This window comes from Hippocampus bargibanti, linkage group LG03 (assembly GCF_051943395.1).
Source record: "Hippocampus bargibanti isolate YZ-2025 linkage group LG03, ASM5194339v1, whole genome shotgun sequence".
Lineage (NCBI taxonomy): Eukaryota > Metazoa > Chordata > Actinopteri > Syngnathiformes > Syngnathidae > Hippocampus > Hippocampus bargibanti.
Window position 1 is genome coordinate 5,553,740 of NC_142736.1, and position 14,716 is coordinate 5,568,455.

At 41.0% G+C, this 14,716-nt stretch overlaps 2 protein-coding genes across 4 annotated transcripts in view; one reads left to right on the plus strand and one right to left on the minus strand.

Annotated features, from left to right (window-relative positions):
• Positions 1-336: 336 nt before the first annotated feature.
• Positions 337-5,646, plus strand: LOC148900174 (uncharacterized). Its single transcript, XM_088993187.1, has 4 exons — positions 337-475; positions 3,765-3,885; positions 3,953-4,121; positions 5,312-5,646. Exons 2-4 carry the CDS (start codon positions 3,777-3,779, stop codon positions 5,541-5,543), a joined length of 510 nt encoding a protein of 169 aa, XP_088849313.1. The 5' UTR covers positions 337-475; positions 3,765-3,776; the 3' UTR covers positions 5,544-5,646.
• Positions 5,647-8,251: 2,605 nt separating this feature from the next.
• znf536 (zinc finger protein 536) overlaps positions 8,252-14,716 on the minus strand; it is a 267,191-nt gene continuing 260,726 nt past the window's right edge. For all 3 annotated transcript variants that reach the window (XM_088991742.1, XM_088991743.1, XM_088991741.1), the window contains one exon: positions 8,252-11,594. In XM_088991742.1, coding sequence (XP_088847868.1) covers positions 11,470-11,594 — 125 coding nt within the window. In that variant the 3' untranslated portion in view covers positions 8,252-11,469. The remainder of the gene's footprint in view (positions 11,595-14,716) is intronic.

The following is a 14,716-nucleotide window of genomic DNA, read 5'->3' on the forward strand; positions in this document are numbered from 1 at the left end:
AAACTAGCCGCTTCTTCACTTGTGAGCACTGAGATTAGTTTTTTGGCCAGTAAAACTTTGTAAGAGAAAAAAAAATAATAAACTATTCATCTGCTGCCACCAGTACCTTAACACGACACCGCCTACTGTTTTTGTTGACCCAAGATGACTTATGAGAATGCCGGAAGCAAACACTCAGCGATAAATAACAAAAAGACCAAAAATATAAATATTATCTTTTAGTATACATGTTTTATACAAATGTGTAACAACCATTAAAAAAAATTCGGAGACTATTCGCCATTGTCGTTTTGGGCGAGAGGGCACCTGACGTCGCGCTGACGTTTCCGGCCTCTTTCGGGGCGGTTCTTGATGACGTCACGATGCAGAGCTGGTGGACTCTTGGGATAAACAACAAACTCGCGATCAAAATAAAGCTGCAGCATCAACCCAGCTCGACGGCTTCGCCTCCAAGAAGAAGAAAACGAATAAGAAGGTATTTTTTTCCCACCGTGTTTAAATCTTCCACTCATATTCGAAGAGCTATGACATCTTTTTACACAGTCGCCGAAGATGGTCTTTGTCTTTTTGTCCTCGGCTGTAACGCCACATCAGAAGATATTCTCAAATCTTAGCTCTCATACTTGATGTAAATCCAAAGTTACGCTGGTTAATAACAAAAAAAACCAAGTCAAGTGGCATTGCAGCATTTCAAATCGTTTTCCAGTCACATAATTACGTTTTCTTTGAAAATGTTGACTTAAATAATTTTATTACAACCCCCCGCTCCAAGACCATCAATCGATTTGAGCAGAAAACAACACTTGACACTTTTCAGCAGACGGTTTTCCCCCAGCCTTAAAAAAAGTTATTAATTCACTGTGACGTATTTTGTGAAATACCGAATGAGTCCCGACCGGTGTCATGCTCGGAGATGGCCACCAGAGGGAGACAGAACATAAACATCGCTAGTCATTGTTGGAGTTGTGGGACGACTCTAATAATAATAATAATAATAATAATAATAATAATAATAATAATAATAATAATAATAATGAGAGTGATAGTGATGATAGTAGTGATAGTAGTAGTGATAGTAGTAGTGATTGTAATGATAATAGTAATAATAATAGTAGTAGTAGGCATAGTAATAGTTGTAATAGTAATAGTAATTGGAATTGTAATAGTAATTGTAATAGTAATTGTAGTAGTAATTGTAATATTAATTGTAGTAGTAATTGTAATAGTAATTGTAATAGTAATAGTAATAGTAATTGTAATACTACTACTAATACTAATACTAATAATACATTTCATTAATAAGCGCCTTTCAAAACTCTCAAGGACACTTGACAGTCAATGATATTTTTTCTGCGGGTGAGCAGCGGCAGCCACACGCGCCAGCGTTCACTCAATCCGGAAGTAACAAAGTAAATAAGAACAACAAAAATAATAACAAATAATAGTTATGTGTGATATTGACCTGTAATTATATTTGTATAAAAGCAAAAAAAAAACCTTGTTCTTTTCATTAAAAAATAGGAAATGAATCATACAAGGTGTATAATTAATTTAGTACATTCTGGGTAATTATGTAAATTGGGTTGACACAGCAGTTAATGAATGACTCGACCACCCCCTACCAAGACCGTCAATCGATTTTCGCAGAAAACAACACCTGACACTCCACTATGTTCTCTTTTTAACTGGAAAAAGTAGTTTACCTCTTAATGTCGTCATTACGATTTTATTTTAGGGCAGCGGGGCTTGCTAAACGGAATTCGTTTCCTTAACTTTATGTCATGACAAAGTGCCAGTCTGTCTGAATGTGATAGTTTCTTCGAAATAGGTTTCAAAGTTAGCATTAGCTCCAGAGTACGAGTAGTTCACTCTTTACCAAAATGTATTTTTCCCCACCTTTTTAAAGAAGTTATGAATTCACTGTGACGTATTTTGTGAAATATCGAATGAGTCCCGACCAGTCATTCTCACCGGTGGCCACCAGATGGAAACATAACATCATAAACATCGCTAGTCATTGTTGGAGTTGTGGGACGACTCTTCTTCATTCCTGCTCAAAGGACAACCGACACCATTTTGTTGTTTCCTAACTGACATCAGAAAAACATTTTATAGCATCTAAAATACCCAAAACACGCAGGTTGATATTTTTTAGTCAAATGCAAAACACCAATAAAAATGAGTTAAAGTGTCCCAAAACTACTTCAAAATGACCTCGGAGATGCCGAGTTTCAGAAGGTCCCGCTACCTTGTTCGTGACGTCACGCCAGGATGTCTTGCCTTGTTCTAGAATCAAAACAATGAATATGATTCAAATAGGTCTGAAGAGGAAAGCATAAATGTTTTCAATTGATTAAAGAAGTCATCCCAGATCAATTCGAGCCACCAGGACTGAAATGTAGCGTCCCAGAAAATGCACAAAATGGCGCCCAAGCTCCGTTGGAAATGGGCTCATTTGTCTGCTGGGAATTTGTATCAACTGTTATAAAATAGTAGTCTTGGTGCAACACACAACGATTCACCATCATGTTATTTATGTTTTCCTTCTAATTTCGCCATCAACACAAAGTTTTGAGACCAAACAAAGTCCCCAAAATGCATTGCGTGTCGCTTTCTCGGTCAGGGGCGTTCCAGACGTGACGTCACGTCAAGCATCATCAACTCGAAAACAAGACTTCCTGAATATTTAGCGCTAAGTCTAAAATCGTAAAATATAGCTATATGCGGTGGAATGTAAAGTGACCTTGAGACTATTATTATATACTATGGAATATTTGTAAAATACGATCAGTAAAAGTCATTTGAAGTTATTTTACAAATTATGGACACAACTTGTCCGGAGGCGTCGCTTCTCCTTTAAGTGTCCCCCTAACATGTAGTATATACAGTGATACCTCAGCTCGCGAACTTAAGTGGTTCCCAAGTGTGTAAGGCAAAAAGTTTGTCTTACAAACATTTATTTCCCATAAGAAACCATTAAAAATGAGAGTTATCCGTCCCCAGGTCCCCATGAAACACAATTTTCTACTATATAAGCCTTAAAACTACACAACATATACCTTATGCACAATAAATTTGCTATTGGATTGTAATGAAAGAAATAAACTGTACTGTATAATAAAGTCGTTTCATTGTCCTTTGTGAAGGTCGTTGATGTAGTGTCTTCTTGATAATATCCGAGTGAAGTTGTCATGCTTTCTCAATGATAATACCCTCACTCACACCGTCCCTTGCCAGCTGCTTTTCATTAATCCAAATCAACAGAAGTTTTTGAACCTCATCTATTGCCTGAGACCATTGTTTAGACAACACAGAAACACCCTTAGCCACACGTAGCAACTTAGCGTACTGGTACTGGGACGCTAAGTCACAAAAACACACCTCGTTGGTGGTTTTCGCTGATCTTCTTCTTCTTTTGCTCGACCTTCATTTTCTTTTGTGTTCATTTTCTGTCCCAAAAAAAAAGCAAAAGTACTCCACTCGATAACAAACCACATCTGCACTCAAAGAAAGTGGGTGTGGAAAACTAGTCCGCCAGCCATTGTGACGCTCCGTGTGTTTCCCAAAAGTGAGTTTGTATGCCAATATTATATTCTCGCAAATTTAATGTTTGTAAGGTGAACAGTTCGTAAGCCGAACTGTATTTTAAAAAAAATGGCACAACAAAAGACCAATGTTGACTTGATGGAGATGTTTGGGTCATGGACTCCGTTTAACAGGAAGGAAAAGTTCGAGTCGAACGCATTTTTGTTGTTGACCTGCAGGTTGCCGTGACGATGATTGGCAAGATCATTTCGCGGTGGCTCGGTGGCGGCCAATACGAAGACAGAGGAGGCCAACTTGTGGACTTTGAAGAGGGAGGCTGGGTCATCGTCAATCTGCCAGGTGACAATCCCAACACGGACAGACGAGAAGAGCCCCGCATCAACGTCTTTGTTTGTTTGCGTGTCAGAGGTGGGAGCGCTTTTGGCCCCCGAGGCATCGGAGACCCCGAAGGAGCTTCGACTGGAGCAACCTGGCGTGTCCGACCTCCAGATGAGACGCGGGCTGAGCGCGGCCGACCTGCGCGACCAAGACCAGGAAGAAAGTTCCAACCAAAACCATGACGACTTTTCTTCCAGGTGACTTACGCTGCGATAATAATCATAATAATAATAATTATAATAATGATAATAATGATTATGATGATAATGATGATGATAATAATGATGATGATAATAATAGTAATAATAGTAGTAGTACTAATAGTAGTAATAGTAGTAATCATAGTAGTGATAGTAGTGATAGTCATAGTCATAGTAATAATAATAATCCATTTCATTTCTAAGCGCCTTTCAAAAGTGTCAAGGTCACTTTACAGTCACACGAGGAGTTTTTCCGCGGGTGAGCAGCGGCAGCATAATAATAATAATAATAATAATAATAATAATAATAATAATAATAATAATAATAATAATAATAATAATAATAATGATGATGATAATAATAGTAGTAGTACTAATAGTAGTAATCATAGTAGTGATAGTAATGATAGTAGTGATCGTCATAGTCATATCAATAGTAATAGTAATAGTAATAGTAATAATCCATTTCATTTCAAAAGTGTCAAGGTCACTTTACAGTCACACGAGGAGTTTTTCCGCGGGTGAGCAGCGGCAGCATAATAATAATAATAATAATAATAATAATAATAATAATAATAATAATAATAATAATAATAATTTGTATTTATACGCACCTTTCAAAACTCTCAAGGACATAGCTAATAGATAGCTATCTAGCTAGATATTAATAAAAATATTAATACATTTAATTTTTAAGCACTTTTCAAAACTCTAAGGAGGACACTTTATGTCACGTGATAATAACTTTTTTTTTGTGCCGGTGAGCAGCGGCAACCGTTCGCGCCAGTGTTCACTCTACCCGGAAGTAACACAGCAGCAAAGTTATCAAAGGAAGAGGAAAGGAAAGAAAGAAGTAGAAAAACAAAATACAGGAGTTGCTGGAAAGGCAGCCACCCTAGTGGCGCCATCTTGACGTAAAAAAAAACCACAATAACAATAATAACAATAGCTATATAGCTAATAGAGGGTTAGCTCAATAGATAGCCAGCTAGCCAGATAGCTAGTAGATAGAAAATAGCTAGCTAGCTACCTAGCTAGCTAGTAACTTTGCTGCTGTGGAATATAAATTTCTCCCCTGCGAGACTAATAAAGGCAAAATTACTGGAAGAACCAGATGACCTTTTGACCTTTCCATTTGATTTTTGTTCACCAAAGATAGTCTGAATGTGCTCATTGTGTCGTTCCAGGCCGGTGGGGTCGTGGTCGGCGTCCTTGGCCTTCCGGCGCGGTCGGGCCTCCTGGCGGCTGGCGGCGTGGGGAGTCCCCTTGCCGCTGCACGCCCGCCCGCCGCCGCCGGCCGAGCGTAAGAGGCTGAGCCGCGGCGCCCTCCTTAGACGAAATCAAGCGGCGGTCAAGACGCGCCAACGACGAGTGGGGGCGCACGTCAAGCAGCCCGGCCCGCGTCTGCGCAACTACTGAAGCGCCGCCGTCAGCGACCGCGAGGCCTTTGTTGACCCTCAATGTGCTCTGCTTTTTGGATGCAATGCTAATTTATGAAAAAAAATAAACATAAATAAACAAAGCTGGTATCTTCATTCCTCTTTCATGTAGACACTATTGGCTAAGGGGTGTAACACAAACCTACTTGACATTTCCGTTTAAAGGACAACCGACGTCACTTTTTTGTTTCTTAGCTGACACCAGAAAAACGTTTTATAGCATCTAAAATACCCAAAACACGCAGTCTGATGTTTTTATTCAAATGCAAAACACCAATAAAAATGACAACGTGTCCAAAATCTGCGAAAAATTGAGCTGCGAATTGTGCATTTTCAGAAAGTCCCGCCCCCAGTTCGTGACGTCACGCCAAGACGTCTTGCATTGCTAGTGAATCAAAACAATGGCTTCAGATTCGGAGAATATGCTTTCTTGTTACACATCCAGTTATGAATATGATTCAAATAGTTCTGAAGAGGAAAGCATACATGTTTGCTATCGATTAAAGAATTTATTTCGTGTCATTTTGAGGCATCTGGACTGTAATGTACCGTCCCAGAAAAGAGGCATAAAATGGCGAGCTCCTGTGGCCACCTCCGCTTCCACAGGCTGATAAATTCCTTATATGGGGCTTGGACGCCCACTTCTGGCGGCTTTTAGGTGCAACACAAGGTTTTCAGACCAAACAAGTACAGCAAAATACATTAACGTGATGGAAGCACTGCTACAATGTGTCTTTTTTTCGGTCAGGGGCGTTCCTTTAGTGACGTCACGTACGGACTCATCACCAACTCAAAAACAAGACTTCCTGAATATTCAGCGCGAGTCTTAAAACGTAAAATATAGCTATATGCGGTGGAATCTTATTAAAATACGCTCAGTAGAAGTCATTTGAAGCCATTTTACAAATTGTGGACACAACTTGTCCGGGGACGTCGGTTGTCCTTTAAAGCACATGTGTCAAAGTCAAGGCACGAGGACCAGATCTGGCCCGCCAAATCATTTTATTCACACTTGTGAAATTCCATGCTCATCTATCAAGCAAGCTAGCTAGTTAGTGAGCTAGCTAGTCAGTGAGCTAGCTAGTCAGTGAGCTAGCTAGTTAGCGAGCTTGTTAGCAATTGAGCTAGTTTGCGAATGAGCTTCTTAGTGAGCTAGCTACTTAGTGAGGTAGCTAGTCAGTGAGCTAGTTGGTCAGTGAGCTAGCTAGTCAGCGACCTAGCTAGTCAGTGACCTAGCATGTTAGCGAGCTAGCTGGCAATCTTTTTAGTGAGCTAGCTTGTTAGCGAGCTAGCTAGTTAGACATCTAGCTAGTTAGTCAGCTAGCTAATTTGCGAGCTAACTAGTGATCTTTCTATTCAGCTAGCTGGCTAATCCCTTTCATCACCCGTGTCAAAGTCGAGGCCCGCGGGCCAAATGTGGTGCGCCACATTATTTGATTTGGCCCATAAAAGCAAATCAAATTTGTGAATTTCATGATGCTTGCTAAAATGAATGATGGAGAGATTTTTTTGTGCCTTTTTTGGAGTTGGAATACATTTTATTTTTCTTATAAGTACAGTTCAGTAGTTACAAAACAAAGCATCTGCCAAACACGAGACACCGGGAGAGGATGCGGAATGGCCACCCGGCGACCGCCTCCCCCCCACCCTCCCTTGGCAGTCCAGCCGGGAAGTCCAAAGCAAAAGTCAACCAACTGGAGGAAGAAAACGGGCGTCGTGAAAGGTTATTCGGGGTCGTTATTAGCATTAGAAGGCTAATCGTTTCGAAGGGGGCGGGGGGTATATGAGCGTTTTACAATCGCTCAAAACGGAAAAAAAATGACAGGGGAACATTTCACGATGCCGAGCCAACCGGAAACCATCAGCGTGATCTTAGTCATCATCAGAATCCGATCACAGTGCAAAAATGCTCGCAAGGAACCCAAAACAGCCAAGCGTCAACATCAATAACAATAATAAATCAAATCAAGAAAATGTCTCCCGTCGTGCATCGTCGACACTTCGTCATCCTTGTCACCGATTGTCTTGTTTTTTTTTTTTTTTTGCGCTTCTTTTCCGGATCGCGGCGTGCCGACGTGCAACTCACGCTGCCGCCCTTTGACCCCTTCACACGTTTTTGATGGTCCAAATGTTGAAGTGTTTGCTTCATTTTGCTTTCTGGGGCCACCCTGAACGAAAGATTCTTGCTTCGTGTCAACTTGGATGAGCTTGCGGGCTCATCAGTCGAAACAGTTGGTCACATGGGCCATTTTGGGTTCAAATTTACCCACGAAATCAACAGCCCCGCCCTCAAAAATACAAAAACAAAAAAAAAAAATACAGTAATCCCTCGTTATTCACTGTCAATGGGTACCATGACCACCCGCAATAGACGAAAATCAGCGAAGTAGAGTTAACTCATAATAACCCACGTGATAAGGGGGGGTGCTGGGCGGGGCTGAGAAGATGCACAGCCAATCCACATGACTGTCATTCATGGGATATCGTGCTGTCATTGGGTGACGTCAATCGAACGACAGCCATGTACAAAACCTCGAGACGCCTTTGTGAGCTTTAGCTTCGTTAAATTGCAAACCGACATCCTTAAAAAATATTTTTTTTTAGTTGGGGGCGCTTTTAGCTCAAACAAAAGTGTTTCTGTATATATATATATATATATATATATATATATATATATATATATATATATATATATATATATATACACATACATAGGTAACATCCGAGTTACGACCTGGTTCCGTTCCGGCTAAACGGTTAAATGGTCGTAAGTTGAATTCAAAATGGCCGACGTGACATTTACACGACAGGATAGTATACGATGTCAATCTGTTGTATTTAACCAACGTTTTTTATTGAATACTATTATACACCAAACTGTTTACAGTTGATAACTTTTAGTGTCATTTTTATCATTTTATATTTCGTATTATCGATTTTTATTACTGTATAGTTGTACTTTTCATGTATACCAAACTGTTTACTGTACAGTTCATTTATAAATGTTATACTTACCTTTTAGTGTCGTTTTTATCAGTTTATATTTCATATTATTGATTTTTATGACTGTATAACTGGACCTGTAATGTATAAAAAAGTGTTTACTGTACAGTTCATTTATAAATGCTATATACTGATAAATGCTAATGCTAAATACATAGCCTGCTCTCCCTGCTAACGGCCAGAAGAGGTCGCCCGACAGACACGCTCGGACTCAGGCGGACGCCGAAGGAAAAAAGTTGCCGAGACTGTATCTGCACTGTATAACTACTGTATTGAGTGTAGTCACGCAGTATTTTGCTGTACAAGTGTGTGATATGCTGGCTGGCCAAAATTGTACTACGCGTTGCCGGCTGCTTGCGCGTTGCGGTGCCAGGCGTAGAATAAAAAAAAGGGTCTGGTGGCCGTGGTTGTACGTACGGGTGGTCGTAAGTACGGGTGGTCGTAACTTGCGCCGGTCGTAACTCGGATGTTACCTAATACAGATATAAAGAAAGAGAGACAGAGGAACAGGGCTGCACAGTACACTGATAAATCCGATGGCGTAAATGTCATTATGCAATATGCAGATGAGAAAGACGTGATAAGTACTAATACTTGGGGTATTGATTTGCTTTGATCGATCGGACCACCTTCAAATGCCAACAGACAAATCACATTTTTTCTTCTTTCACCAGACAATTTAAAAAAAAGTCATTTCTTGAGGTACATGTTTAAAAATCACAAATGCACATCCTTTGTTCTTCTAACTTTGAGCAACCCGAATGTGTGTGTGTGTGTGTGTGTGTGTGTATGTGAATATGTGTGTGTGTGAATCTGAAATGACAAAGGGAGAAAAGTGAAAGCAAAGCGTCCGTCCGTCCGTCCGTCCTGGAGTCTCGCACAGCGACGCAGTTGAGTCCACCCGAAGGCTCTACACATAACTTGTCCTCTTTTTGCAGTTTCTTTCTATCTTTTTTGTTTTGTCTTTCTTCTCACACCTGAAGTCAATCCGTCCACCTCATCCTTCTCGTTTTTCATCCTCCTCAGTAGTCTTCAGTAACACTGTGCAATCACGACGACGGCTGGCAGTATTTGACAAAAACCCATTTTTTGTTGTTGTTTTTATGTTTTTTTTTCTTCTTTTAATTCTTCCCGAGAAGAACGTCGGCTTTATAAAGGCCTCTCTCTCTTTTTTTGTCGTCTTTACGGACGCTCCTTGGGAACGTGTTTCTTAAACTCTTTATGTACATGGAGAAAAACCCCAAAAAAAGGAAGGGGGTGAGGGTTAATGCTGAGGATCTGCCGCTATGTGGGCTGAGGGGCCTTAGGGGGTCAAAGTTCAAGTGCTCCTTGTTTACAATCATCACACACATGGTTCAAATCAGCAGTGCGTCATTGCCCCCCCCCCACCCAAATTACAAAAAGAAAAAGGGACTGATTGTTTTGTTGTTCTTATGATTATTTTGAATTTAACATATACAGGTAACATCCGACTTACGACCGAGTTCCGTTCTGACCAAACGACTGTAAGTCGAAATGGTCGCAAGTCAAAATGGTCATAAGTCGAAATCCATTCAAAATCTTGAATATAGACCCAGAGGCTAAAATACACGCAAACTCCTCCCCCTTTGGTGCCATCACACGGTTGATTGCTGTGCGAGAGTGAAATGCTGGCTGCCTGACCAAAATTGTCCGATGCGTTGCCGGCCTGCTAGCGTGTGGCAGTGCCAGGCGTAGGATTAACAATTTAAAAAATAGGGTCTGGAGGTCATGGTCGTAAGTATGGGGGGGTCGTAAGTCGAGCTGGTCGTAAATCGGATCTTACCTGATATAACACCCGACTTAGGACCGTGTTTCGTCCCGACCAAACGGTCGTAAGTCAAAAATGGTTGTAAGTCATAATACATTCAAAATGTTGAATAGAGACTCGGAGGCTAAGTGACTCCCACTCCCTCACCCCCGTGCCCTATCTGGTGCCATCACACGGTCGATTCCCGTACGAGTGTGTGACATGCTGCCTGGCCAAAATTGTCCTATGCGTTGCTGGCCTGCTTGCGCGTTGCAGTGCCAGGTGTAGAATTAAAAAAAAATCATGGTCATAAATCGAGCTGGTCGTAAATCGGATGTTACCTGTAATTTGAGGTTGCTCAGATTAAAAAAAAAACAACTCACTGCAAATTCCTGCAGTTTCTCATAGTCGCCGCCGGAGGGAGCCAAAGAGAGGTTTTGATATTGGAGTTGCCATTTTGAAATTGTCTTGGAGGGCTCGTTTCACTTTGGCTTTTTACATCCTCAACTTGTCAAAATAAAACTGAACGTTGTGAGCTTTAGCTTCATTAGATTGTAAAGCAACATCCTGGTTCTTGTTAAGACTTCTATTTTTGGTCCCTATTCCCAAAAATGTTTAAAACAATTTCTTTACTTTTTTAAGTCAGGGGGAGCGCTGTTAGACATTTTTTTTGTATTTTAAAGAAAAAAGCAACAAAATAATCAGTCACCTTTTGATTCTTGGTCCAATTTGGACTCATCAATACTCACATGAAAAGTCCTTTGCTTGTTTTTTGATTTTTTTTCTCCTTCCATTTAACGACGGCCTGGAAACGTCACTATGTCGCTAACAGTTAGCTGGCGCGCTAACGTGTCTATTCTACACAAGAATACATTCCGGGTACGATATATTTATACGTATAGCAAGTCTTGGGGGTGGAATATCGGAAAGAAGGAGCCCAAAATGTTGCCTGGCTGGCTGGCTGGGGAAGGCCTGAAAGTGGACAGGAAGTGCTTGTCGTCACACAGGTAGTTTCAAAACAAAAGTTTTTTTTCTTCTTTTTTCAGTCCGCCATCCACAGTTTCTTATGTAAATGTGGTGTGTGTGTGTGTGTATGTGTGTTTGAAATCAAGTTTTTTCTTGATCAGGTTGGTGGTTACTCTTGCTCATCATGGCCGAGGTCACCCAGGTCGTCAAGGTCACTGTTGAGGTGGTCTTGGTCCAGGTTCAGAGTGGGCTCAAGGCTCACCGGCGGCTCCTCCTCCAACATCCACGCGGGCACTACAACCACCCCACCCAAGAGAAAACGGTCAGAGTTTAAACACAGATCAGTTTTCACGTCGGGCGGCTTTCAAATCACAGTTTTAAAGGAGTTCAAAGAGTTTCTAAGGTGAAACGGGGACGTTTGTTTTAGCCACATTAGCATTTGGGCTGGATTTCATGCAAATATCAGGTACGTTCCCAAGGAAAGTCGGCCTTCTCTTTTCTATCTTTGTGAGACCTTCCCCTCGCCCGCTTCAACCCAATGCATATTTCGTTTGTGTCCAATGCAATCCCTTCCAGAAACATGTTCAAAAACCCATTTGTTCAAAAACCAAAACAGCACTTCCCATTGTAATCAATGTAATAAATTTCAATCCGTTCCAAGTCCAGAAAATATGAACTATTTTACAGCATTTGTGGAGACCTCGTGTGGTCGTTAGTGGTACAGCCAGCAATCTCTTTTTGTCAATGGATGCTGCGGCTGCGTGTTTGCTTTCAACATTTAGCTTGTAGTAGACGTGCACATTCCACCATGACGTCCCTGATCCACTGTTGAAAAGGACGCTTTGATCCTCTCCTCTTGCATCTAGAACTGCTTCATGTCACAAAGAGGGTACAGCAAGTGCTGAAGAATGCATGACCCTCTGTGTCTTTGTGTTGTCAGATTATTTGTTATTTAGTTCTTTTTACTTCAAGATGGTGGCTGGCTTTCCAGCAGCTCCTGTATTTTGTTTTTCTACTTCTTTCTTTCCTTTCCTCTTTCTTTAATAACTTTGCTGCTGTGAAATGTACATTTCTCCACTGCAAGACGAATAATGGTACATCCAATCCAAGCTCCTTCTTCAGAGGAGGAAGATCACCAAAATATGAATGACGTCAATGATGTCAATTTTGGGAGAACATTTACATGTTTACCCTCCATTTGTTTATTTTTTTTTGGGGGGGACACAAGAACATATCTCTTGAAGAAAAAAAAAAAGATGTAAGATTCTATTAGAGTTGCCTTTTTTCCCCACTTGCAAAGTAGAAAAAAAAAATACATTTTTGGTCTTTTTTTCCCTTGCAAATTTTGGGTATTTTACTCCTCTAAATAACTTCTCAGGCCTGTTTCTCAAAATATCAATGAAAAGGTCTGTAAATAGAAGTCAAGGATTTTTTTAAAGGACAACCGACACCATTTATTTTTTTTTTTGTTTCCTAACTGACATCAGAAAAACGATTTATAGCATCGAAAATACCCAAAACATGCAGGCTGATATTTTTAGTCAAATGCAAAACACCAATAAAAATGACTTAAAGTGTCCAAAAACGACTTCAAAATGAAACCGGAAATGGCCAGTTTCAGAAGGTCCCGCCCCCTTGTTTGTGACATCACGCCAAGACGTCTTGCCTTGCTCGAGAATCAAAACAATGGCTTCAGATTCGGAGAAAATGCTTTCTTGTTATTCATCCAGTTATGAATATGATTCAAATAGTTCCGAAGAGGAAAGCATACATGTTTGCAATTGATTCAAGGAGTCCGCCCATATCAATTCGAGCCATCAATGACAGAAATGTAGCACCCAGAAAATGCAGAAGATTGCGCCCAAGCTCCGTTGGAAATGGGCTGATTTGTCAGCTGGGAATTTGAATTCAGCGAATATCAAATACAGTAAAGTCTCGTTATATCGATATGGGATATATCGATAGTCCCGGTTATATCGATACCATTTCTATGCACGCACGGAGAAAATTACATGCAAACAGGGTCGGATATATCGATAGTCCCGGTTATATCGATATTTTTTCGGACTCCCTTGAATATCGATATAATGAGACTTTACTGTAGTAGCCTTGGTGCAACACACAACGATTCACCATCGCGTTATTTATGTGTATTCCTTCTAATTTCGCCATCAACGCGGATCAACACGAAGTTTTCAGACCAAACAAAGTACCGCAAAATGCATCGTGTGTCGCTTTCTCCATCAGGGGCGTTACAAACGTGACGTCACGTGGGGATCATCATCAACTCGAAAACAAGACTTCCTGAATATTCAGCGCCAGTCTTAAAACGTAAAATAAAGCTATATGCGGTGGAATCTTTGTAAAATACGGCCAGTAGAAGTCATTTGAAGTGGTTTTACAAATTATGGACACAACTTGTCCGTAGGCGTCGGTTGTCCTTTAAGAATATGTTTGCTACAAGTTTTTTTCTGATGAAACGGCCCTCAACCGGCGGCCATTTTGCATCGTCCGTTACACTTCAGCGGGTCGGTGGACTTCGGCGGGAGCAAATTGTGTGCATTTGCCAGTGTGGGAAAACCCTCCAAATGTTTTTTTGGGCCTCGGGAGAACCAAAACAAAGAAAAGAAGCCACGTCAAACCCCCCGCCCCCAGGTCCCATATCCCCTTTTTTATTTCTTTTCTTTTTTGATTGTAAAATAAGCGGGCGAGTGGGGCGAGTGAAGTGTGCGTTTGTTCTGATGGGCGGCGCGGCGGCGGCGCCTCTCAAACTATTTCTGAGGCGGAAAAAGATTTGGCGTAGAGATAAAAGCTCCGCCGAGCAATTTAAGCCCAAACAGGGCCAGGCTACAATCTGTCTTGTGTGCCTGATAGCGCTTTGCTGCGCTCGCCTCTCCAAATTACTTTCTTTCATATCTAATTATATTTGCTAATGATCTTATAAGAGAATAATGGAATGTGCTTGATCTATTACCTCTTTTTTTTCTTTCCTGCGGTGCATAAATACAATGCGGCTGGAAATGACTGCCACAGTAGACGGCAAAAAAATGTTTGGCTTTTCTTTTTTCCTTCCTTCTTAATGTTTTTGATGAGAGCGGAAAATGGAGTTGCAAGCGGCGAGATTGTTAATGGCGGCGGCGAGATCATTGCTCACGCGTCGACGACGGCCGTGTCACATGACCAAAAAGATGTAAAAACAAAACGGAACCACAAAATACTCATTGGGTTCATATGACCATTCAGTGTACAGTCAAATGTCAGTTTTTGAACGTCGGCCAAAAATGTCGTTTTTGTTTTTTTCCCTCGGTTTACAACTAAAAATGGGTTATTGAGCAAACTGAGCGCACTTGAATGCACCACTCTCCTCCCCTCTGCTTTCTGCTTGCTTTGATCGGTCAGTTTCTCATCTAACCTGT

Excerpts from the sequence above, each read along its gene's own strand:
- LOC148900174 (XM_088993187.1), top strand. The coding sequence starts at position 3,777 with ATGATTGGCAAGATCATTTCGCGGTGGCTCGGTGGCGGCCAATACGAA. Across the intron at positions 3,886-3,952 it reads GGTCATCGTCAATCTGCCAG|AGGTGGGAGCGCTTTTGGCC; the intron begins GTGACAATCCCA and ends TTTGCGTGTCAG. Across the intron at positions 4,122-5,311 it reads CATGACGACTTTTCTTCCAG|GCCGGTGGGGTCGTGGTCGG; the intron begins GTGACTTACGCT and ends GTGTCGTTCCAG.